The following is a 25020-nucleotide window of genomic DNA, read 5'->3' on the forward strand; positions in this document are numbered from 1 at the left end:
GATGACATATTGTATGATTCCACTTATATGAAATGTCCAGAACAGACAGAGACAGAGAAAGTAGAGAGACCTCCAGAAAGTAGATCTAGAGAGACAGACAGTGGATTAGAGAGACAGAAAATAGATTATCATTTGCCTAGGGCTTGTACAGGTTGGACCACTGGGGAGGCTGACAAGTAAGGGGAGTGGGGTTTCTTTCTGAGGTAATGAAAATGTTCTAAAATTGTGGTAATGAATGCACAACTCTGTAAATATACTAAAAGCTAATGAGTTGCACACTTTAAATGGGTGAATTGTATGGTATGTGAATTATATCTAAATAAAGCTGTCTTTAAAAATAAGGCAATTTTTAATACTAGAGACAACAAAGTTGCTCAAGAAAGAAGATGTAATCATAGTAGACTACATGTTTCAGTATGAACAATATTTTGAGCTATAAATACTGATACTGGTTTATCAAAAAAATTGGGATGTATTTTAGAACAGGAAGTGGGATGTTACACCTAAATTTCATGTTCAGTAAAGACCTATTAATGAAAAATTAATAAATTACTAATTTTAGCAACAAAATCAACCAGATTAAAGATTTGTATCAAGTAAAATAAATGGAAACAGCAAGAGATCAAACGTTTTAGTCCACAGACACGAAAATTATTTGACAAACCCTCTCTGCAAATAAAATATGAATTTTTAGGCCATGACATAATGAAATAAGAAATTTACAAAATAAAACATAATAAAGATCCCTGAAAAAAGATTCGTTCATAGGTGAAAACTTAACATATGACAGAGTTGGCAATATAGGAAAAAAGATATACCAGGAATTACCAAACTATGGCTTACAGCCTTCAAACTAAGAATGGTTTTTACTTTTTTAAGTGGTTGGAAAAAAATCCAACAAAAGATTAATATTTCATGATACATGAAATTATCTGAAATTCAAATTTCAGTGTCCATAAACAAAGTTTTATTGGAACACAGCCACACTCATTCATTTACTTATTGTCTATGGCTGCTTTTGAGTCACAATGGCAGAATGGAGTAGTTGTGAGAGAGCACACGCAGCATTTTCACTGCTGCTCGACAACCTAAAAACTGCAGCAATGCATTTATAACTGAACAGCATTTCAAGTGTCACATGTACTGTAACTGTTTCTTTGGAACAACAGCACATATCTATCATGCCCAAATAAGGAAAGGGGAAAGGTGAATTCAAATGTCACACTTTCAATGTGGATTTTGTTAATAAATTCCTATCTTAAAAAAAATTTTTAATAAATAAATCCCTATCTTTAGTAGTCATTTACTCTTGTAGACTTTATAATCATTAGTTCTGTTAATTTTTGTCAGAAACAGAAGCTGAGGGACTTCCATGGTGGCGCAGTGGTTAAGAATCTGCCTGCCAGTGCAAGGGACACGGGTTCTGAGCCCTGGTCCAGGAAGATCCCACATGCCATGGGGCAATTAAGCCCGTGTGCCACAACTACTGAGCCTGTGTTCTAGAGCCGGCGTGCCACAACTACTGAGCCCACGCACCGAGAGCCCGTGTTCTGCGACAAGAGAAGCCACCGCAATGAGAAGCCTGTGCACCTCAACAAAGAGTAACCCCCACTCGCCACAACCAGAGAAAGCCCACACGCAGCAAAGAAGACCCAACGCAGCCAAAAATAAATAAATTTATTAAAAAAAAAAAAAAGAAATAGCTGAATTTTTTTTCTTTTTGGCTGCTCCACACAGCTTTCAGAATCTTAGTTCCCGACCAGGGATCGAACCCAGACCCGTGGCAGTGAAAGCACAAATCCTAACCACTGGACTGCCTGGAAATTCCCAGAAACTGAATATTTTTAATTTCCCTTACTCTAGGGTAAGCAGTTTGATGGCTTAGCAATAGGAACCTTTTATTGCAATGTTTTGACCTCAGAGTAAAAACTTAAACTTTTTTGAAGAACAGCCTTCAGCCACTGTCAAATACCAGATGGCTTTGGAAGTTAGCTTTTGCTATGGACTTGATGTTTCTTAATGATTTCAACCCAAAATTACCAAACAGTGCCTATACGCAAAACTTGTTTCAAAAACAACTAATGTTATCTGAATTACAAGCAATGGCAAGTGGCTTTATACTTTTCCTGTGCTGCCAGAAGTTAAAACAAGAAGCCCTATCTCCATTCCCACACAAATTTGCCGCAGATATGTTTTCCAAGCAAACTACGGTTCCAGCAGTGTTTTTCAGATGGTGGTGCAATCACAAAGGAAATTTCCTTATTTTGAAGTCCTTTTAACTGTGCAATTGAGGAGCTTCCACCTAATTTTCAATCAGAAATGATTAATCTACAATGTAATGGCATTCTAAACGGCAAAAATATCAGAGAAGAAACTAATAGAATTCTATAAATGCCTTCCAAGCAATGAATATGCTCAAATAAAATCAAATGCTCGTAGACTAATATCAGTATTTGGTAGTACCTGTCTGTGTGTGAAAACACATTTTCAAAGATGAAATATGTAGACTCTCATTACAAATCAGTATTAACAGATGACACATTTGCAATCAACTTTAAAGACAGGGAACATTAACTTTGAACCCCCTCAAAAGCAAAAAGCTATCCCTCCCAAAAAGAATTCCACCTCTTCTCACTAGTGGACCTGTATTACTAAATAAAGTACTACTATTGTATTTTGAACTTAATAAAAATTTGCAGAGGGAATTCCCTGGTGGTCCAGTGGTTAGGGCTCAACACTTTCACTGTGGTGGCCTGAGTTCAATCCCTGGTCAGGGAACTAAGAACCCGCAAGCTGCGTAGCATGGCCAAGAAAAAAAATTTTTTCTTTTAAATTTGCAGAAATTTGTTTTCTTTCTTGTTATATAGGTACCTACATAATATCCTTAATTTTGTCTCTTGACTGACAAAGTCTAAAATATTTATTATCTAGCCCTTTACAGAAAAAATTTGGTGACCTCTGGGATATAGACTTTTCAAAAGGTGTGCTTGGACAACTGGCTGCCTATATTTTTAAAGAACAGTAATAAAATTAGATCCTTATGCAAGTGTAAAAAGCAAAACTATAAAACTTCTAGAAAGAAATAAGATGAAAAAGCACAAACCATAAATACAAAGATGAATAAATCTGATTAAATTTTAAGGCTTTATAAACAAAGGGTAATGATAAGCTATATAGACTTAGAGAATATATTTGCAACTCATATAATCAAAAATGGATTAGTATTTAAAATATGTAAAGAATTCTTACAAGTCAATTTAAAAGAGGGGAAAAAAAACAACCCAATAGAAAAATGGGCGGTTCATAAAAGGAGAATCCAAATGGCCAGGAAACATGAAATAATGTTTGATTTTATTAGTAATAAGGGAAATTGCAAATAAAAAAATTTTTAAGAGAAAAATATTTCCCACAGATCAAGTTCTCAATAATTTTTTTAAAAATCTAACAATATCAGGAATTGGTAATAATATATAGAAGCAGGAACTCTGGAATAAATGTAAATAGTACAACTAATTAGAAGAGTACTTTGGCAACATCTATAGTAAGGTTAAAAATTAGTCATTTCACTTATAGGTATATAAATGAAGTCTAAAATGTGTACTCAAGGAGTCATGTATAAAAATGTTCACTAGGGCTTCCCTGGTGGCGCAGTGGTTCAGAGTCCGCCTGCCGATGCAGGGGACAAGGGTTTGTGCCCCGGTCCGGGAAGATCCCACATGCTGCGGAGCGGCTGGGCCCATGAGCCGTGGCCACTGAGCCTGCGCGTCCGGAGCCTGTGCTCCGCAACGGGAGAGGCCACAACAGTGAGAGGCCCGCGTACCGCAAAAAAAAAAAAAAAAAAAAGTTCAGTGAAGCACTGGAAATAACCTAAATATACAACAATCGAGAAAAGATAAATTGTGGCATAATCAGAAAACAAAATACAACAGAAAATTGGGAATAATCTAAATGACCAGTGGTAGGAAAACAAATAAATAATGATATATTCACACAAGATATTAAACAGCATATAACACAAATAACTAGTATTACACTTGTATTACACTTATCAGCATGAACAAACCTCAAAAGCAATGTTAAACCAAAAAAAAAAGGTTATGAGACATCCAATGTGATATAATTTCTATTTATATGTCTTAAAACATGTGAAAGCAATAATGTATACTGTTTATAGATAAATGCAAATTTAATAAAAAAGCATAAAAATATACATAGGAATGGTATATATATATAAAATTCAGATAATGGTTAAGACTGGAAAAAGAGGGTAGGGAATGCAATAGGAGGGGGCAATATCCAAAGAGCTTCAAGTGTATCTATACGGTTTTATTCCTTAAAAAAATATTTTAATCTGAAATAAAAACAAGAAATAAAATGATTTTTAAAAAGGAAGACTGCAAAATATATCCTTATATATCCATCAGGCCAGAGGAGAAAAGGATGAAGGGATGAAGGGGTCAGATATGGAAGTAAGACTATGAGAAAGGCACCATTCTAGGCACTACAGATATAGGGATGAACAAAACAAAGTCCTTGCTCTCATGAACAAGTAAATATATAGTATATCAAATAGCAAATAAGTGCTATGAAGAAAAGTAAAACAGTAAGAAAGAGCATAGGGGTGGGGAACCTAAGTATAATTGTTATTCAATACAGGGTGCTATTTAAAGCCACAACACAGGGAGCAAAAGCAGACAGGGAAGAGAACTCCAAGAACTGAGCCCAGGCGCTCCAAAATTTAAAGATAAGGAGAAAGGAGATAAGGAGAAACTTTGCAAATGAGGCAGAAAGAGAACTAAGAACAGTGTTGACCTAGAACTGAAAAAAAGCATTTCCAGAAGGAAAGAACGATCAACTGTGTCATAAGATACTGAAAGGTCAAGTAAGATAAGAACTCGAGAACTGACCAATTGTAAAAGTTATTGGTGATCTTGAAAATAGCTATTTTGGTAAAGCAAAGTGGCAAAAGCCCACTCTGAGTTCAAGAAATAATGGGAGTAGATGAACTGCAAATTTTGAATACAGACAACTCTCCTAACAAGCTTTGCTATCAAGGAAATAGAGAAATTTGAGTAGCTGGAAGGGCATAGGTCCAGGGGGATCTGAGCAAAGAAATGCTTTTCCCCAGAAGATAGGAACAATTACAGCATATTTGTATGCTCATGGGAATGATCTACTAAAAAGGGGAAATTGATGATGCAGGATGGAAGGGGAACAACTGGTGAAATAATTGGTGGCCGGGATCAATAAAGAGGGGATGGGATCTATTGCACAAGTGGAAAGATGGGTGTTAGGTGTATAGACAGTTGATTTATTAATAACAGAAAAGAAGGCATACAAAGATTCAAAGAAACAAAATCCCTCTCTACAAAAATTTCAGCATAATAGAGGGGAAAGACAAACCAGTACTTACAAAAAATGAAATAGCTTGAAAAAAACTGCTACGGGGCACACAAGAGTGTAAATAACTTGCATATAGGAGGGGAAGACTGAAGGAAGAGAGGTAAAGGGTTCACAGAGGAGGTAACGTTTGACCAGAGTACAGCATATGCCAAGAAAAGTAGCACAAAACCGCATAACAGAATGTGAAGCTGGAAAGTTAAGAATCAAAAAATGGAGGGACTTAGACCTTATCTGCCGTGGTTAAGAATTTTGCTTAGAAGGAACCAAATGAGAGAACACAATTCATTTATATTCTAGTTATTTCTCAGTACCTGCTCAGTAATGTATTTTCATAGAATAGCATTTAGGCTATCATGTAATAAGAGCACTATCTAATAGGATTACTGTAAAGATTAAATGAGATAATCTATGTAAACTCCATAGAATAGCACTTAATACCTAGTAAGCACTCAACAAATACCAGTTATTATTAGGAAAACAAAGATCATTGTTGGTGGTGGTAATAGAAATATAAAATCTCTGTACACGTCTTCAGAGGACCAAGTGAACCTTCCAAACTACAATCTACTTCCAACCTTTCTGCAAACAGTTTAATTCTGGTCCATGTAACTAAGCCCACCATCTCCACAAAAAAAGAAAAAATAATACACACACACACACACACACACACACACACACACACTAGAAAAGGACTATAATATACTCAGTTTCCTATGACTTGGACAGGCTTAATGGCTGACTTCATTCTAGGAACCAGTATGAAAATAAGACCTATGTCAGAGTGGAAGTCCCAGAACAAACCATCTTCTTATCTGCCAGTTCTCCCAAGTAAAGAATATCCTAGAAACAGACCAGATCACCAGAGGTTACCCTACATATCTACCAAACCCATTATGATTGGGTCTACACCCAAAGGATTCAGTTGAGAATAAACAGGCTTCTAAGGTAAAGAAAAATTTGATAATCTAAACATCCTATAAAATGCTAATGATTAAATTATGGTGTATCTACACCATGGACTTCTAAGTGGACAAAATATATTGAAAAACACTTAATAAGAAAATGTTCACAACATTGTTAAAGATGGTATTATACCATTTCAAAATTATAAATTACAACTGCATAGCAAAAAGGAATAAACGTTACCAGTGGTTAATGCCAGGTGGAATGATTATAGGGAATTTAAAATTTTTGTTATCTAAATTTCCTACAAGGACCAAATAATACTTTTGTTTATTGATCAATCTTTTTTAATTCCTAAAAAGTAAACAACTCAAGTCAAATCTCTCCTTTTCTCTAGAGAAACAAGCTTACTTAATATCACTTCTAATCATTTCTCAACATATCTAAACACTGTAAATTACATTTTAGGTAAACATATAATGGGAGGTGTTGTTTTCTGGGTTTTCTTTATAAAAATGGAATTATACAATATATTGTGGTTTGCAACTGGCTTTTTTCATTCAGTAGTAAATGGGACACCTCTCCATATCGATATATAAAACCATCTATCTATTTTAAACTTTATTTTTTTTAAATAAATTTATTTATTTATTTACTTATTTATTTATTTTTGGCTGCATTGGGTCTTCGTTGCTGCGCGCAGGCTTTCTTTTTAGTTGCAGCGAACGGGGGCTACTTTTCATTGCGGTGTGCAGGCCTCTCATTAAGGTGGCTTCTCTTGCTGCGGAGCACAGCCTCTAGGCGTGCGGGGTTCAGTAGTTGTGGCACATGGGCTCAGTAGTTGTGCCTCACGGGCTCTAGAGCGCAGGCTCAGTAGTTGTGGCACATGGGCTTAGTTGCTCCACGGCATGTGGGATATTCCCAGACCAGGGTTCGAACCCGTGTCCCCTACACTGGCAGGCAGATTCTTAACCACTGCGCTACCAGGGAAGCCCCTCTATCTATTCTTTTTTTTTTTTTTTTGCGGTATGCGGGCCTCTCACTGTTGTGGCCTCCCCCGTTGCGGAGCACAGGCTCCGGACGCGCAGGCCCAGCGGCCATGGCTCACGGGCCCAGCCGCTCCGCGGCATATGGGATCCTCCCAGACCGGGGCACGAACCCGTATCCCCTGCATCGGCAGGCGGACTCTCAACCACTGCGCCACCAGGGAGGCCCCCCTCTATCTATTCTTATAGTTACATATTATTTTCATTGTAAAATGGTATAATAATAATCTTTAGCCAACCAATGGACAATAAAGTTGTTGCCAACTTTTTGCTATTAGAGTGCTGCAAATATCATTTAATAATTGTGAACATATTAAAACAATAACAGCTAACATTTGAATGATTATTACATGCCAACTACCACAAGCTTCTATATGAATTAAATATACTACAGTATCACCATTCATATTATTTGTATAATTTAAATTTTTTTCTCTGTAACCTGCCTATTCATACTTGTTTTCTCTCAAAAATCAAGTAATTATTTTTTAAAACTGGCCAGGATATAAATTTGATCTAAAAAGTTCCCAGCAGAATATCCCCAAGAGTTCCATGAAAATGCCTGGCATATGGGCACTCATGCATTTAGACATTCTACAAATACTATTTGAGAACTATGACATGCTGTGAGTGAGCAAAACAGACTTGAACTCCAGATTCATAGGCTTTTAGCCTAGCAAACATTTGTTAAATTAAGTTAATAAGAGGAAAGAAAACAAAAGTGAAGAGGGGAACACATCAATTAGAGAAAGAATAGTAACATATACATCAGCGCACACCATTCAATACACAATTATTGGGTTGGCCAAAACATTCGTTTCTGTAAGATGGCTCTAGTAGCGCTTAGTTGTGTTTAACCTCATTCAAAAGAATTTCATTAGAGTGTTTTGTTACAGCTGTCGTATCAGCGTGCATTTTAAAAAAAACATCAAAATTGTTGAATTTTTGTGTAGCCATTTTAATACTGAAGATGGAAGAAAAAAAGCAACATTTTCGGCATATTATGCTTTATTATTTCAAGAAAGGTAAAAGTGCAACTGAAACGCAAAAAAAGATTTCTGCAGTGTATGGAGAAGGTGCTGTGACTAATCAAATGTGTCAAAAGTGGTTTGAGAAGTTTCATGCTGGAGATTTCTTGCTGGACGATGCTCCACGGTTGGGTAGACCAGTTCAGGTTGATAGCGATCAAATTGAGACATTGAGAACAATCAATGTTATCAACCTGGGAGAAGTCAACATACTCAAAATATCCACATCAAGCGGTGAAAATCATTTGCAGCAGCTTGGTTATGTTAATCGCTTTGAAACCTTGACCACATTTCCGCATGCAATTCACTATTTAAACCTAACGAAAACGTTCCGTTTTTAAAACAAATTGTGATAGGTGATAAAAAGTGGATGCCGTACAATAATGTGGAAAGGAACAGAATGGGGCAAGGGAAATGAACCACCACCAACCACACCAAAGGCTGGTCTTCATCCAAAGGTGATGTTGTGTATATGGTGGGATTGGAAGGTAGTCCTCTATTATGAGCTCCTTCCGGAAAACCAAACAATTAATTCCAACAAGTACTGCTCCCAATTAGACCAACTGAAAGCAGCACTTGATGAAAAGTGTCCAGAATTAGTCAACAGAAAACTTATGATCTTCCATCAGGATAATGCAAGACCACATGTTTCTTTGATGACCAGGCAAAAACTGTTACAGCTTGGCTGGGAAGTTCTGATTCACAAGACATTGCACATTCGGATTTCCATTTATTTCGGTCTTTACATAATTGTCTTAATGGAAAAAATTTCAATTCCCTGGAAGACTGTAAAACGCAACTGGAACAGTTCTTTGCTCAAAAAGATAAAAAGTTTTGGGAAGATGGAATTACGAATTTGCATGAAAAATGGCAGAAGGTAGTGGAACAAAACGGTGAATACATTGCTCAATAAAGTTCTTGGTGAAAATGAAAAATATGTCTTTTATTTTTACTTAAAAACTGAAAGAACTTTTTGGCCAATCCAATATAATTACCCCTTAAAACAGTCTTGCCACATCTCGTGGGTCTAAGCTACTATCTTCAGATTAATCTTAAAACACTGCTTTATTTACATCATTTTCATGCTCAAGAACTCATAACTTCTCTCTTAGTATTTCTCAAATATACTTCACCCATTCTCTACACTATCTATCTCAAACCTTCACTGCTAAAGGCTTCCCCTCTGTTTCCCACTCCTTCCCATACAACTTCTTAGAGGACCACTTAAGTTGACCTCAATGCCTACTTTACAGGAAAAAAAGTCCCTAATCCTTCAGAAGAGAAGGAAATCAACACTTACCAAGCATTTATACAGATCACTAAAAGAAGCAGAATGGATGTCCTGGAGGTATGATTAACATTTCCAAAAACTTAAAACAAATTACATATAGAGAAGTAAAATTCCACAGGCTATTTTAATAAATGCAGACTGGTAGTATTTTGTGGTGTTATTTTCAACAAAATATTCCTTTAATCAGGTCTACCTCTGGTACTTATTCACACATTCAAAAGATAAATAATTATAATACAATGGATGTGTACTGTAATGGACCATGTATAAAGTCCTACTGAAATACAGTGAAAGGAGGGATTAGTTCTGCCTGGAAAGGCTTCACAGAGATAATATCTGAGCAGGTCCTAGAAGGGTAATTCAGCTCTCTGGGCTGCAGATGCCTCATGTCTATTTCCGGTTACAAAATTCAAAGGACTTAACTTTAGGATGGTTAAATCTTTAAAATTCATCTAATATCGAGGTTTTCCACCTTTATTTTAAAGTAACAAAATCTTTAAGAGTCTAATTGAAAACGTTGGTATATAAAACAGATAAAAGTGGACCTGCTCTTTTGAAAGGAGAGGAAGTTATTGGAAAACACTGCTATTCTTAATCAACACCCTTCACTTTAAAATAAGCAAACTGAGACACTAAGGACAATGATTTGGCAAAAGACCACAAAAATGTAGAAATGCAACAATTACTCAGACAATACTTTTTAAGCATTATCTCCTCTTTGAAGTCTTTTCTAACTTTCTCCCCAGGTAGAGTTTATACCACTCCTTACTTTATTCCTTGCTATACACAGCACATACTTCTATTATAGTTTCTATAAAACTTTAGTGCTCTAATTATACCTTTTTTATGTGTCTGTGTCCCTCCACTACATTAGAAGCTCCCTGAAGGCAGGGACTGTCTTAATCATCTTTGTATGCCCAGTACCCAGAATAAAATATCATTTATTAAGTTATATTCAACTGAGTTTCAGAAAAGATTTAAGATAGCTCAGCGCTTAGCACACAGTAAGACTTGGTAAGTATTTTTCAAATGAATATGCCAAAAATGAGGTCATTAAATGAAACAATACATCAAAGGCAGTTAGAACAGTATCTGACACATAGTGTACATTCTATAAACATTACCTATTATTACATAACTTTATATAGGCAGAAAAAAAAACTGAAACTGTTATTTAATCTGGACAGCAAAAACTAAATAACTTTTATCAAGGTTTCAATTTGCTCATTTACATTATTACTAATATAACCACATCTTTGATGAGAAAGAGAGAAAACTTAGCCCATCCATAAAGATCTTCAGCCTGGGAAGAATAGTACAAAGAGTTGTGTACTGTTAATCTCTAGATGTGGAGTGAAAGAATTTAGGCCTGTCTTCAATTTAGGGCTAAACACTTCGTTCTAGACCTTAGTTTCAGTCACCTGTCTTTTGCGGGTGGTGGGGAGTGAAAAGGATTAAGGCTAAGGTTCTTTCCTGCTCTAACAATGTAGGGGCATACAACAAATTTAACCTAGAATCCTTCAGCTTTCAACTCAGTAAGAACTTTATAAAAATCAGTAAATTGTGCAGGGCATTTGGTGTCAGATGGACAGGGTTCAAACCAGCTCTGTTATTATTCAGCTGTATAATTCTGAACAAGAAGCAGACTCTCTGGATCTCAACTTCCTCAACCTTTAAAATGAAGTTAGACAATATGCTCTCTCCTTCAAATACATTACAGTCATGACGTTCTATGGCATAAGTTACCTGTGAAGAAAATATTTAGGTGGGGATTGAGCCACCAGTTATTAGAGATATTTAGAGGATTATGGCATAAACCAAAAGTTGAGAATTTCAGGATTAGAAGAAACCTTACAAGTCTTCTATGCCTCAGTTGAGATTCAAGTCCTCTCTAATATATTCTTGGAAGAGTTCACCCAACCATTCTAGCAATGAGAAACAACCCATGGAAATAAGTCACTTCATCACAGGCCAACTCTGATGCCTAAATTCTTTTACTGAAACCACACGATCCTCTAGTAACTTCCACCCATTAGTTTTACCCCTCTTTCAACTACAGGCACCTCAAGTATTTGTGGATAGTGATGATATGCCCCTTAATATCCTCTCCAAAATTAAAATCCCCAGCCCCTTCAACCTTTCCTCAAAACAGAATACCAAGAAACGCTCCCTGACCATCCAGCCTGCCATCCTCAGGAAAACCTCCACTCTTGCTTTAGCGAGTGTCATAACTACTCGAACAACCCTTCCCGTTCTGACATCCTGATTCCTGGTGGGACCCAAGATCTGCCCCTCGGCGAGCTGACACCACACAGATGTCCCTAACTGCCCTTGCCACTTCCATCCAAGGAAGCTACTGGGGTGGGAAGTGTACCCCTGGTTGCTCCTTCGGAAGATTAGGAGACGAGAAGGGACCACAGCGGGAACAGAGAGGCCGCCCCCTGCTCTCCTCCCCGGTCCGAGCCTCCTCCCTCACCGGTATTGCTTGGGATCGCTGGGAGACTTGACGATCTCAGGGTCTCCGACATTACTGACAGGACCCCTCCGTCCCTCCTCCTCAGATTCATCGGCTCCCAGACGAGCAACCCGGCCGCTCTCGCCCAAATCCTGTCCATTGGGCTGCAGGTCAGGGCAGCTGCAGGTGGACTTCGCCTTGTTCCTTCCAGGCATGGTCAGAATAGGAAAGGGTCTGGCAGCCGCCGAGTCTTCGCACCAACCCCGCGCTTCTATTCTCCACAGCGCCGCGAGCTCCCGCCCGGCCTCACACCACAACTTCCTCCTGGTGGCACAGACTGCAGCAACCGTGACTCTCCTCAGCATTCACCACCAAGCCGGAGCAAGGGGCATCCCGCTCGCCAAGACCCACCTCCTCCTCCTACTGCTCCAGCTGCTCCTCCTCCTCAGCGCGCCAGAGGCGGTGGCGGCCGGTAGTGGTGCTGCCGCAGTCGGGGGTTGGGGGAAACAGGCCTGAAGCCCTGCCCCCATCCGGTCTCCCTCACGCCAACTTCCCTCATCCCCACGCCCTCCTGGCCTTCGATGACGCAATTGATTCTAGCCAATAATAAGGCAAGAGAGCAGTCACGTGCACGTAATCAACCAATGGAAACAAGGAATAAAAAGAACCAACGAGCCCGGGCCGAATTCTCGGAGCACCCAGCGAGCTCTTCGAAACCAGGGGTGGGCGGGGCGAGGAAGAAGAGGCGGAGAGAGTGGCGCGGAGGACGACGGGAGAAGTGCGCCAGGACGGTTGCGCAGCGTTTATGACGGAAGCGGGAAGGTGGTTTGAAGAAGTGGTTGATTAGCGCTTCTGGGCTCAGAGGAAAATATTCCCCTGATGAGAAAACCGATAGACGAGTGGAGAAAATTAATTCCCAAGCCTTTTTTCTCCCCACTCGTGTCATATTTTGCTCATTTTCCCCTCAAACCTGGGGTGGAGACTGTGGCCGTGACTCAGCACGTAAAAAGCAGAACGCCGGAAGTATTTTTCTGCCGCCGGATGGAAGCTGCGCTTGAGTGGAGCTGAGCTGAGCGCCAGAAGCAGCAGTTTTGATTCTCCGCCTTGTGGCCTGCTAGACCTTTGTGCTGTTCGCCCTCAGGGCCTAAGAAAGTTTAAAAGACCGGTGTAGATGTGTTCAGTCTTGCATGTGAAAAGATTTTTTAGCTCCCCCTCAGACTGGAGTCCACAGCCTCAAGTTAGCCAACGTTTGTTGAGCAGCCACCTCGTGTCAGGCTGCTACCCTCAAGTCCTTTTTCCCAAAGTTTTTTCTGCTTTCAGTGGCCTTTGGTGGGCAAAATGTGATTGAAACAGACATACTTGAAAATAAAAAGCAGCTGACATACAATATGTCTTATTAACCATGGGATGAGGGTTCCTAGCACATAAAAGGAATAAATATGAATGAGTGAATGGAGAAACACTTGAAGCAAGGAGATTTATGGTTGATCGTTATAAGTCTTTAAATTTTTCTAGGCTTCCCCAACTCCAGATACAGGGGATACAATCATGAACAAAACAAAAAAACTTGTCTTCTTGGAGCTTGCATTCAAAGGGGAAAAAACACAATAAAAACAGATTTTTTTTAAAGTGAAAGCTATGACAATAACGCAGGATAGGAGAGTAAGGAGTGGGAAGGAAAAATGCAACGATTCGGGCAGAAAGTGAAACCTGAACCAGGGCAGCAGATGAGATAAATTCATTGAAAAATATCGTTCAAATATCCCAGTTTGTTTTCAAGAACCTATCAATTGTTAAATTAAGCAATTCCACTAGATTGCCCTCCTTCAGAGCAGTGTATTTTCTTTATTACCAGTCCCTAACATAGCTTCCCAGTGCATTGTAAAACCGTAATGTTTGTTGTTGAATAAATACCTGAAGTGACATGACTATTTTGGGGTGGTTTTTTTTTTTTTTAACTCTCCAAAGCAATAACACATTACAAGTAATGATTCCCAAAATGGGGTTCACCTCTTGGTGGGTGTCTAGCCAAAAGACACAACTAAGCCAAACACTGGGAGAAGGAAGGATTAATTACCTGCAGCAAGTAAGGAAAATACTGGGGATCTTTCCTAAAGCAGTGTCTCCCTGAACAGCAAAACTGGGGAAGTCTTAAGCTAAGGGAACATGCATATTCATGAAGGGATTTGGGTGGTGTATGCATACACATGCAGGGGCTTGAGCATCGGCAAATTCAACAGTGAATTGGGGCAAAGTTTGACAAAGTCCAACGTTTAGTAGATTGAAGTCATAAGGGTCAGAAAAGGTCAACATGATCATTCCTTAGATTCCTACCAGTCTGAGGTCTTAGCATGTAGTTAACATTCTCCAACGGTAGGAGTTTAGTTCCTGTAGAACAACTCCAAGATATGTATCAGATTAATACTCCTCCCTTGAGGAGGAACTAGCACTCTCTTTTATCACTGAACTATTGTTTCTTGACCTTTTCCTCTGTTCCTGCATTCCTTTGTTCCCTTAAGATCATTAATTACTGAGACCTGCTCAAGGGCACGCATTGTGGCCAGGCTTAGATCACAAAATGGCTTAGTCCAAAATGGCTTCTCTTGTGTCAAAAAAACTATATCTGGTTCTTTTCCTCTGAGGACTCCCTACCCTATCTGCTTACAGTAAGGAATCTTCAAATTCAGCCAACAATTGGGATTTTCTGACTAGAAACAAAGAGAGGCCACATCCTAAAGTGTGACCGTCAGTTTTTCCCTTTATAAAGAGGCCTCTGAATCTTACAGGTCACCAGACTATTGAAATAGGGCTTCCCTGGTGGCGCAGTGGTTAAGAATCTGCCTGCCAATACAAGGGACACGGGTTCGAGCCCTGGCCCAGGAAGATCCCACATGCTGCGGAGCAACTAAGCCTGTGGCCACAACTACAGAGCCTGAGCTCTAGAGCCTGCAAGCCACAACTACTGAGCCCACGTGCCACAACTACTGAAGCCTGCATGCCTAGAGCCTGTGCTCCGCAACAAGAGAAGCCTCGACAATGAGAAGCCTGCACACCGCAAGGAAGAGTAGCCCCTACTCACCACAACTAGAGGAAGCCCGTGCACAGCAACAAAGACCCAACACAGCCAAAAATAAATAAATAAATAAATTTATAAAAAAAAGGAATATAGCAACACTCTGTAATTAGGCATTCATTTATTCATTCAACCAACAAATATAGCGCCTAACATGTGCCACACACTGGGAATAGAGTAATGAATAAGAAATTTTCCTGTTCTCTTGGAGCTTACAAGCAAACTAGTTGGAGAGATATTAAAAAAGCATGCAATTTTTTAGATTTATCATTGTGAATAGTTTTTGAAAGAGGGACCTAGTTTGGTCAGAGAGTTTCTCTAACGCGACATTTAGGCATACATTTGGAAAATGTATAAGAATTGGTATAGGAATGTATAGGAATAGACTTGTTCAAAAGCTCTGAGAAAGCAAGTCTAATATGGCTAAACTATAGTAATCTGGGAGCAAAGGAGAAGTGAGTCGGTGGTCAAGATTATACAGAACCTTCCTAAGAGTAAAAAGAAGTCATTGCCTTGTCTATTTTGTGTGTAGCTGGATTCCTAGCTTCTAGAATAGTGTCTGGCATATTAAAGGTACTCAGTAAATAATGGTTGGACAAATAAAACAGGAAGACATTATCACAGGTGTTTTCCAAGTAGATCACTCTGGCTGATGTGTGAAAAATAGTTTGGGGGTCAGGTGGGAGGAGGCCAAGACTGAAAGAAAGAAGAGAGAGAGCACTTAGGAGGGTATTAAAGTGATATAGACACTAGAAAATGATGGCTCGGATTTGAGGAGTAAGAGTAGAGATACATGTACACAGATGTGTCATATATTCAGGAGGTAGAAATGACTGGTTTGGGGTAGTAACTGATTCAATGTGGAAGAACAAAGAAGAGAGAGGTGTCACTCCCTGGTGTCTAGTTTTCTGGGTGAATAGATCATGGTGCCAGTATCTCAGTAAACAAGAAATTTTGAAAGAGGAGCAGGTTTGGGAGGAGAAAAGCCTAAGCTCAGTTTTGGATATGTTATGTTTGAGTCATTTGTGAACCATACAAAAGGAGGATCAGGTCTGGAGTTCAGAAAAGAGGCCTAAATTGGAGATGTCAATTTGACGTTTATGGGCTTCTAGGTGGTAACCAAAGCCTTTTGAATAAAATCACCTACACTCATTGTGAAGAGAAAAAGTCTCAAGAACCAAGTTTTGAGAAGCTTATAGAAGAAGAAGAACTCCCAAAAGAGACTGAGAAGGAACTACCAGAATGGTAAGAGGAAAACCATAAGAATGTAATATCACAGGAAAATTTTCTCTTTGATGCTTGGCCCAATACAATTCTGACCCAATAGCAAATGTCAAAAGTGTCAGATTAGATGTGTAAAATATGAGAACTAGCAAGGGATCACAGGAGTACTTTAATCTGGCCTCTTCAGCTATAAAGAGAAATACCTATCCAGAGAGGTGAAGCTCACAAGTAACCCGTGGCACAGCCAGGACTCCCAAACCAGGAGTGTTATTTTCCCTTTTTTTTTTTTTTTTTTTTTTGCGGTACGCGGGCCTCTCACTGTTGTGGCCTCTCCCCTGCAGAGCACAGGCTCTGGACGCGCAGGCTCATCGGCCATGGCTCACGGGTCCAGCCGCTCCGCGGCATGTGGGATCCTCCCGGACCGGGGCACAAACCCGTGTCCCCTGCATCGGCAGGCGGACTCTCAACCACTGCGCCACCAGGGAAGCCCACTCCTTCCCATTTTTACCTTAAGGATTTCTCTCCCGGGAATTCCCTGGTGGTACAGTGATTAGGACTCCACGCTCTCATTGCTGAGGGCCTGGGTTCAATCCCTGGTCCGAACCCTGGTCGGGGAACTAAAATCTCACAAACTGTGTGGTGCAGCCAACTGTCCTGTCAGGTCTGGTGACCCTTCTCTCCCTATTTTTTTCTGATGAGGTCAGAAATCATGAAAATTAAGCACATCTCATTTTTATGTTTGATGCCTGCTTCAGAAAGTTATTTTAGTCAATGCAATGGCTGTCTGCCTCCCAGAGGGACAAATCTGCGCCTTACTCCTAAAAATTCAAAGGTAAATTGTTTTATTAACCCCATTACCCACCTTTATATTTGAGATTCAGGATAATCAGAAATGTGGAATATTGATTCTAGGGTGAGTAGATTGGGAGTGCTGTGAGCCTCAAACCTAAAGTTATCTATCTTACTTTAGTGTCTAAAATTCCCCCATTAGTGATTCATTGTCCTCTTTAGAACTCCTCTTAAATGCCAATAATATCCTTGGAAGGAGTAAAAAACTAGCACCATTTTGTGAATGGATTTGCTTTTATTTCTCCCTTTTTGAAGCACACTGTGGGCAACTTGATATCACCATGAACCCAGGTGATAAAGAGGTTGCTAAATGTGAGAGGAAAGGCACAGAAAGAGGAGGTAGGTAACAAGAGAAATACTATTTACTTTACAATTCTGTCCTGGGCCCATGCTCTAAGCAATTATACTTTTGGAGCTCTAGTTATTAGTGTCCTGCCCACTGATGGCTCTCCACATTTGGTAGCTTTGTATCTAGGTCAAGAAGCAGGCATGTTCTTATAGAGTCTTCTGTTGTGAGACTAAATGTGTGCACAACATACCAAAGAATTTGTGTGACGATAAAAATAGTTTTCTATTGTACTATAAGCATACTTCTAGAAAGAATTTAGTGTTCAAACGTCAAAATAAATTGAGTGACTTTAAAAAATACTTTATGTCAAATGAAAGTTATTCTATCACAAATCCAGCCAAGAGCTCCTCAACTCTCATCTAAAGATACAGATTTTGGGCATAGGAGGGAGGCCAGGGAGATAAGGAGAGTCAGGCAGGAGAGGCCCTCCCAGACCAGAGGAGCAAGAGAGGAGAGGAGGGCATTTGCCCCACCCACTTGAGCCCAGGAAGCCTTCTGGGCTCCCAGGTGAGGTCCCCTGCCCTCTGAGACCAGGGGTGGGGGGCACGCCTGGGCCCCTTCTGTTCCTTGAGCCTAAGCCCCACCCCCCACAGCCCCCAGGGCCTTTTCCAGCCCTGTGGGTCCTGAGCATTGGCCCCACCCACTGCCCAAACCTCATCCTTGCTTAGGCCCCACCCTCCACAGCCAAGGCCTTTTCCTCCCACCTTTTTTCTTCTTTTTCCCCCCTCCTCTTTTTTACTATTGTGGTACTGATGTACCTTCCAGTTGTTGATTAATATATATATATTTTTTAAATTAATTAATTAATTAATTTGTTTATGTATGTATGTATATATGGCTGCATTGGGTCTTCGTTGCTGCTCGTGGGCTTTCTCCAGTTCCAGTGAGCGGGGTCCACTCCTCATTGCAGCGCGTGAGCTTCTCATTGCGGTGGCTTTTCTTGTTGCGGAACACAGGCTCTAGGCGCGCGAGCTTCAGTAGTTGTGGCACGCAGGCTCAGTAGTTGTGGTTCACAGGCTCTAGAGCACAGGCTCAGTAGTTGTGGTGCACAGGCCCAGCCACTCCATGGCATGTGGGATCTTCCCACACCAGGGCTCAAACCCATGTGCCCTGCACTGGCAGGCGGATTCTTAACCACTGCGTCACCAAGGAAGCCCCATCTATATTTTTATTTTTATATTCTTTCTAACATACCTGTTAGTTTCCTAGTCTAATTTTATTTTTTACTTTGTTATTGTTCTTTTTTTTTTTTTTTTTGCCACCCCATGCAGCTTGCAGGACCTTGTTTCATGAGCCCAGGAACGGGCCGAAGCTCCTGCGATGGGAGCTCTGAGTCCAAACCACTGGACTAGCAGAGAACCTCAGACCCCAGGGAATATTCATCAGAGTGAAGTCTCACAGAGTTCCTCATCTCAGCACCAAGACCCAGCTGTACCCAATAGCCTACAAACTCCAGTGTTGGAAGCCTCAGGCCAAACAACCAGTAAGACAGAAACACAATCCCACTCATAAAAAAAAAAAATTAGATGGCAAAAAAATATGTCACAGATGAAGGAGCAAGATAGAAACCTACAAGACCAAATAAATGAAAAGGAAATAGGCAATCTACCTGAAAAAGAGTTTAGAGTAATGATAGTAAAGATGATCCCAAATCTTGGAAAGAGAATGGAGGCAAGGATTGAGAAAATACAAGAAATGTTTAATAAAGATCTAGAAAAACTAAAGAACAAACAAACAGAGATGAACAACACAATAACTGAAATGAAAAATACACTAGAAGGAATCAATATCAGAATGACTGAGGCAGAAGAACGAATAAGTGAGCTAGAAGACAAAATGGTGGAAATATCTGCTGAGGAGCAGCATAAAGAAAAAAGAATGAAAAGAATTGCAGAGAATCTGAGAGACCTCTGGTACAACACTAAATGCACTAACATTCAAATTATAGGGGTCCCAGAAGAAGAAGAGAAAAAGAAAGGGTCTGAGAAAATATTTGAAGAGGTTATAGTTGAAAACTTCCCTAACATGGGAAAGGAAATAGTCACCCAAGTCCAGGAAGCGCAGAGAATCCCATACAGGATAAAACACACCAAGACACATATTAATCAAACTAACACAAATTAAATTCAAAGAAAAAATATTAAAAGCAGCAAGGGAAGAACAAAAAAAAAACATACAAAGGAATCCCCACAAGGTTATCAGCTGATTTTTTAGCGGAAACTCTGCACGCCAGAAGGGAGTGGCAGGACATATTTAAAATGATGAAAGAGGAAAACCTACAACCAAGATTACTCAACCCAGCAAGGATCTCATTCAGATTCGATGGAGAAGTCAAGAGCTTTTCAGACAAGCAAAACTGAAGAGAATTCACCACCACCAAACCAGCTTTAAAACAAATGCTAAAGAAGCTTCTCTAAGCAGGAAACACAAGAGAAGAAAAAGACCCACAAAAACAAACCAAAAACAATTAAGAAAATAGTAATAGGAACATACATATCGATAATAACCTTGAATGTAAATGGATTAAATGCCCCAACCAAAAGACACAGACTGGCTGAATGGATATAAAAACAAGACCCATATATATGCTATCTACAAGAGACCCACTTAAGACCTAGGGACACATACAGACTGAAAGTGAGGGGATGGAAAAAGATATTCCATGCAAATGGAAATCAAAAGAAAGCTGGAGTAGCAATACTCATATCAGATAAAATAGACTTTAAAATAAAGACTGTTACAAGAGATAAGGAGGGACACTACATAATGATCAAAGGATCAATCCAAGAAGAAGATATAACAATTATGTATGTTTATGCACCCAACATAGGAGCACCTCAATACATAAGGCAAATGCTAACAACCATGAAAGGAGAAATCGACAGTAACACTTTAACACCCCACTTACACCGATGGACAGATCATCCAAAAAGAAAATTAATAAGGAAACACAAGCTTTAAATGACACAATAGACCAGATAGATCTTATTGATATTTATAGAATATTCCACCCAAAAGTGGCAGAACACACTTTCTTCTCAAGTGCACACGGAACATTCTCCAGGATAGATCACACCTTGGGTCACAAATCAAGCCTCAGAAAATTTAAGAAAATTGAAATCATATCAAGCATCTCTTCTGGGCACAACAGTATGAGACTGGAAATCAATTCCAGGGAAAAAAATGGTAAAAAACACAATACATGGAGGCTAAACAGTGTGCTACTAAATAACCAAGAGATCACTGAAGAAATCAAAGAAGAAATTATAAAAATACATAGAAAATAGTGACAATGAACACACGATGACCCAAAACCTATGGGACGCAGCAAAAGCAGTTTTTTTTTTTTTTTTTCACCTTGAGCATAACTGCTTTATTGTCACCTTAGGGTTCTCAGGCAGGTGGGGCTGTTGCACGTCATGGGAGGGCAGGTACACTGAGTTGATGGCAGAGCTGCGACCAGTGCTCCCTCTGTCCTTCCTACCCTCCCCCCACTCCGTGGCTCGATGGAGTGCAAGTGGGTCATTCATAGGCTGCCCCTGGGGCCTTCTCAGATAGAAAGGAAAGGCCCCCCCGACATGTGCCCCCACATCCCCCTCATGAGTGCCTCGCCCTGTACCCTTCTCCTCATAGTCTGCTACTGCTCTTTCTACAATTAACATTCATACTTGGGTGGTCAGTACCACACCCAGGAAGGTCTTACTACCCCTGTCCCTTTCCTGTCAGCTTCCAGTCCTTGTCCTGTCTGGCTCCCTAAACAGGCTGAGCCAGTCAGTCAGTGCAATCTGCCCTTCAGGCCCAGGCCCTGCACAACCTCCTTCCTCTTGCTGCCCCACCTGCAGCTGCACCCCCACCCCGACTCCCATCCCGGACCCCAGTTCAGACCACGGCTCAAGTCTTCCGGTGCATTCTGCTTTCAGGATCACGTGCTCCCTGTGGGCACGCCGTCTTACAAACCTCTTTTAAGTCTCCTTGACCTCAGTCCTTGGCAGGGCCCTTCAGCCTTCCAGTCAGCGGACAGGGGCCCAATCCCAAAGCCAGAGTTTCTGGATATGTCCCCACCCATCCTCCTGCGACCTCACCTCCCGGGGCAGGATGGTGGGGAATGGGGCCGGTTGGTCCGCCTCAGCCCACTCCCCAGGCCCTGGGCCAAAAGAGAGTTCACTGGAGCCGAGGGGGGCTGGCACTGCGCCCTCAATTGGAAAGAAAGTCGATGGCGGCGCGCACGGAGCGATTGGTGCTGACGTCGACGGCAATGACCTTAATCTCGGTGTCGCCAAACTGCATGGCAGTACGGATCTTGCGGCGGCTAGGGGTCGCGCCAGCGGCATGGGGGCCTCCCTCGGCGGGCTCGAGCTCTAGACTGAGCGCGCCGCACTTGCGCACGCCCGGGTCGGTGATGAAGCGCGCGTCCTCGGCGGCGCAGCAGTACAGGTTAATGAGTACGCGCCGCTGGCCTGGGCGCGCCGGGCAGTAGGTGCGCAGCACCTCCTCGCCCAGGGCCACCGACTGCTCGGAGGCCACGAAGCTCTCGAACACGTCGGTGCACAAGCGGCGGCCGTCGCGAACCAGCAGCTTGTCGGGCGGGTGGCGCCCAGCCCCGAAGCGGTTGAGCACGCCCACGCCGTAGGTGAGCGGCGAGCGGCGAGCGGCGCACCGGAACCACGCCCGGAGCCTGCCTGAAGAGCACCGCGCCCTTTAGGATGGTGAGGCCCACGTCGTGCGAAACCACCACGCGGAGGCCGCGGGCGCCCAGTGCTGCCTGCACCGCGTGCTGCAGCACGGCCAACTCTACGAAGCCGCCCACCAGGAACAGCAGCTTCACACCCTGCACCTCGGGGCGCGCCAGCAGCGCCTCTGCGGTACAGGAGTGAAGGGTGGGGGTTAAGGAGGAGGGACGGGGAGTGGGCCACTGAGGCCACCACTGCGCAGCCACTGGCGCCTCTCCTCTGCCCGCCTGTATCCTCGGGCAACCAGAAACTAGTCATTTCACTCTAAAACGGTAGCCTGGTTCCCATAAAGAAAAACACCGGGCACTTTTGTGAGGGCCCCTGACAATCCTTATGGGCTCTGCTTCCCCACCACACCGTGGAGGGCTTGAGATAAGGGTCTGCATTTATACATATTAAATGCCTACTACGTGCAAGACATTGCACTCACTCTCTAGATACTTCAGCTCATTTAAATCCCTGTGATAACAGCTTGGGGGACCTAATACTATCACCCCATTTGGGGAAACAGGCACCAGAGGTTCTTTAACCTGGCAAGACTGCACATCTTCCCGCCTATCTCTTAATCCCCACCACACTGCATCCTCCAGGTATTCCAGATGATTCTGGGTCTCATTCCAGTGTATGGATATGGGGAGGTTTCCAGGCACTAACAGGGTAACATATTCCCGCATCTGGGTGTGTATGTTGAGGTGAATGAAGGACCCAGGCTCAGGTGCTCACCTATGTGCTGGATGATCCCGCTGACCGTGGGCTGAAAGAGGTCGTTCATGGCCTCACAAGACATCCTGAGCATCCCCTGTGAGGACCACTTCATGAAGTTCACGCTGCTCCTGCGCAGGGCTGTCTCCACATTGTGGCCTCTCTGCTTGCTGTAGAAGTCAATAAACGAGAAGGGCAGCGAGATGTTGAGCGCCCCCGCACAGTGTGGGCCTGCGGTGCGTTTGCGGGCCTCGAAGGCTATAGTCAGATCTACCCAGGCTGCTGGGCGTTGCCTTTTGAAGGTGGCAATGAGGTCCTCGCCAAAGATGCGGCCCAGCAGCTGCTCGAAGGCCAGGTCCACGCCCATCGTGCCACAGGGGCCACCAGATGCCTTGTAGAGTTCCTTGAGGGTGCCATGGGGCTGCTCCAGCTGGTGCACGGTAAGGTCCACCGTGCCTCCCCCGCAGTCTGCCACCACGTAGCGGTCTCCTGCTTGCATCTCAGCCCACAGTTCTCCGACACCCGATTCCACCAGGAACGTGCAGCTGTGGCGGGACCTTCGAAGCTGCTCTCGGGCCTGACGGAAACTGGAATCAGTGGAGCGGCGCTCGCCCAGGCGCCCACTGCCTGGAGCTCGGCTGCTCAGGTCCACGAGCTGGTGCAGACGCAGCTTGCAGCAGTAGACAGAGGCGGCCTCAGGCTCCAGGGCGATGAGTAATTGCTCTGCATCCTCTCTCAACACCAGTCCGGCCAAGTAGGCAGCCTCTCGCATAAACTGCTTAGCTGGCTGTTTCCAGATGGCCGGCACTGTCAACACCCAGCGCACAGTGTCCTTCTCTGGCAGCGATGGGCACTGGTCCCTCAACTCCTGAAGGGCATGCTCCTTGAAGAAGCGCAAGGCATGGGCGAACACCTCCAGGGCAGGCATTTTCTTTCCATTTACCGCTTCCAGCTGGGTCTTCAAGGTGAGATCAGTGGCACTGTGGATCTTCATCTTGAACTTCTCAAAGTAGAGCCAGTCACGAGCCTCCTCAGGGTCCAGATTGTGGTAGTAATCACGGGCTGTATAGCCAAAACTGTGAAAGGCACCCTCTGGGGTCAGCAGCAGGCAGGTGGGGGTCTTCTGGTGGACCACACCTGGGTCCCCGCCCTCCCATTTCCTTTTAGGGTTCTTGTGAATATGGTGCTTGGCATCCACTTAAATCTCCATAAACGTTGCTCATGGGATCCTCTCTATCCATGGGGCCATGGGTCCCATCCGACATCCTCAGCTCCTGCTCCCTCATCATGTGGATGGCCTCAGAGTCACTGGCAAAGCTGAAAGCATAGCCACTGGATGTGGTGCCAAAGTCGATGGCTCTACCACGGAGAAGGGGGCCTGCTGGGGGGCTCGGGCCTCAGGCTTTGGAGACTGTGAGGGTGTGAGGGGGACGATGCCGCAGATTTCCTCGGTCCTTGGGGAGCTGGGTGGGCTGGGCACTGGAGACCGCTCTGGGCTGGAGCCACTGTACAGCCCCTGCAGGCCCATCTCCGGGACAGCCAGCATCTTTGTAGGCCCTGTGGCTCTGCCCTGCCGACAGCTCGACCTGTGTCCAGACGTCTGGATCCTGGGCCCAAAGCCGGTGGGGCCCAAAAGCAGTTCTAAGAGGGAAGTTTATAGCAATTCAATCTCAACTCAAGAAACAAGAAAAAACTCAAATAAACGATCTAACCCTACACTTAAAACAACTAGAGAAAGAAGAACAAAGAAACCCCAAAGTCAGTAGAAGGAAAGAAAGCATAAAGATCAGAGTAGAAATAAATAGAAATGAAGAAAGAAAACAATAGCAAAGATCAATAAAACTAAAAGCTGGTTCTTTGAGAAGATAAACAAAATTGATGAACCCTTAGCCAGACTCATCAAAAAAAAAGGGGAGAGGATGCAAATCAATAAAATTAGAAAATGAAAAAGGAGAAATCACAACTGA

General features: G+C 42.5%; 2 protein-coding genes across 7 annotated transcripts in view; both read right to left on the reverse strand.

The window, feature by feature from the left end:
• NRDC (nardilysin convertase) overlaps positions 1-12656 on the reverse strand; it is a gene marked incomplete at its 5' end in the record, with an annotated part of 92076 nt that extends 79420 nt beyond the window's left edge. For 5 of the 6 annotated variants that reach the window (XM_082613361.1, XM_082613359.1, XM_082613357.1 and 2 more), the window contains one exon: positions 12148-12622. In XM_082613361.1, coding sequence (XP_082469487.1) covers positions 12148-12491 — 344 coding nt within the window. Of the gene's footprint in view, positions 1-12147 lie in introns of all 6 variants that reach the window. The other variant, XM_082613360.1, reaches the window with a different exon arrangement.
• An 8326-nt stretch (positions 12657-20982) lies between these two features.
• On the reverse strand, positions 20983-24605 carry LOC309800742 (heat shock 70 kDa protein 12B-like). The gene is given in 5 exon segments (XM_082615076.1): positions 20983-22268; positions 22270-22478; positions 23075-24213; positions 24317-24413; positions 24416-24605. Coding segments are annotated over 5 exon segments (2082 nt in total). The 5' UTR covers positions 24600-24605; the 3' UTR covers positions 20983-21815.
• Between the last annotated feature and the right edge of the window lie 415 nt (positions 24606-25020).

The sequence above is a fragment of the Mesoplodon mirus genome, assembly GCF_964341445.2.
Source record: "Mesoplodon mirus genome assembly, chromosome: 3".
Taxonomy (NCBI): domain Eukaryota; kingdom Metazoa; phylum Chordata; class Mammalia; order Artiodactyla; family Ziphiidae; genus Mesoplodon; species Mesoplodon mirus.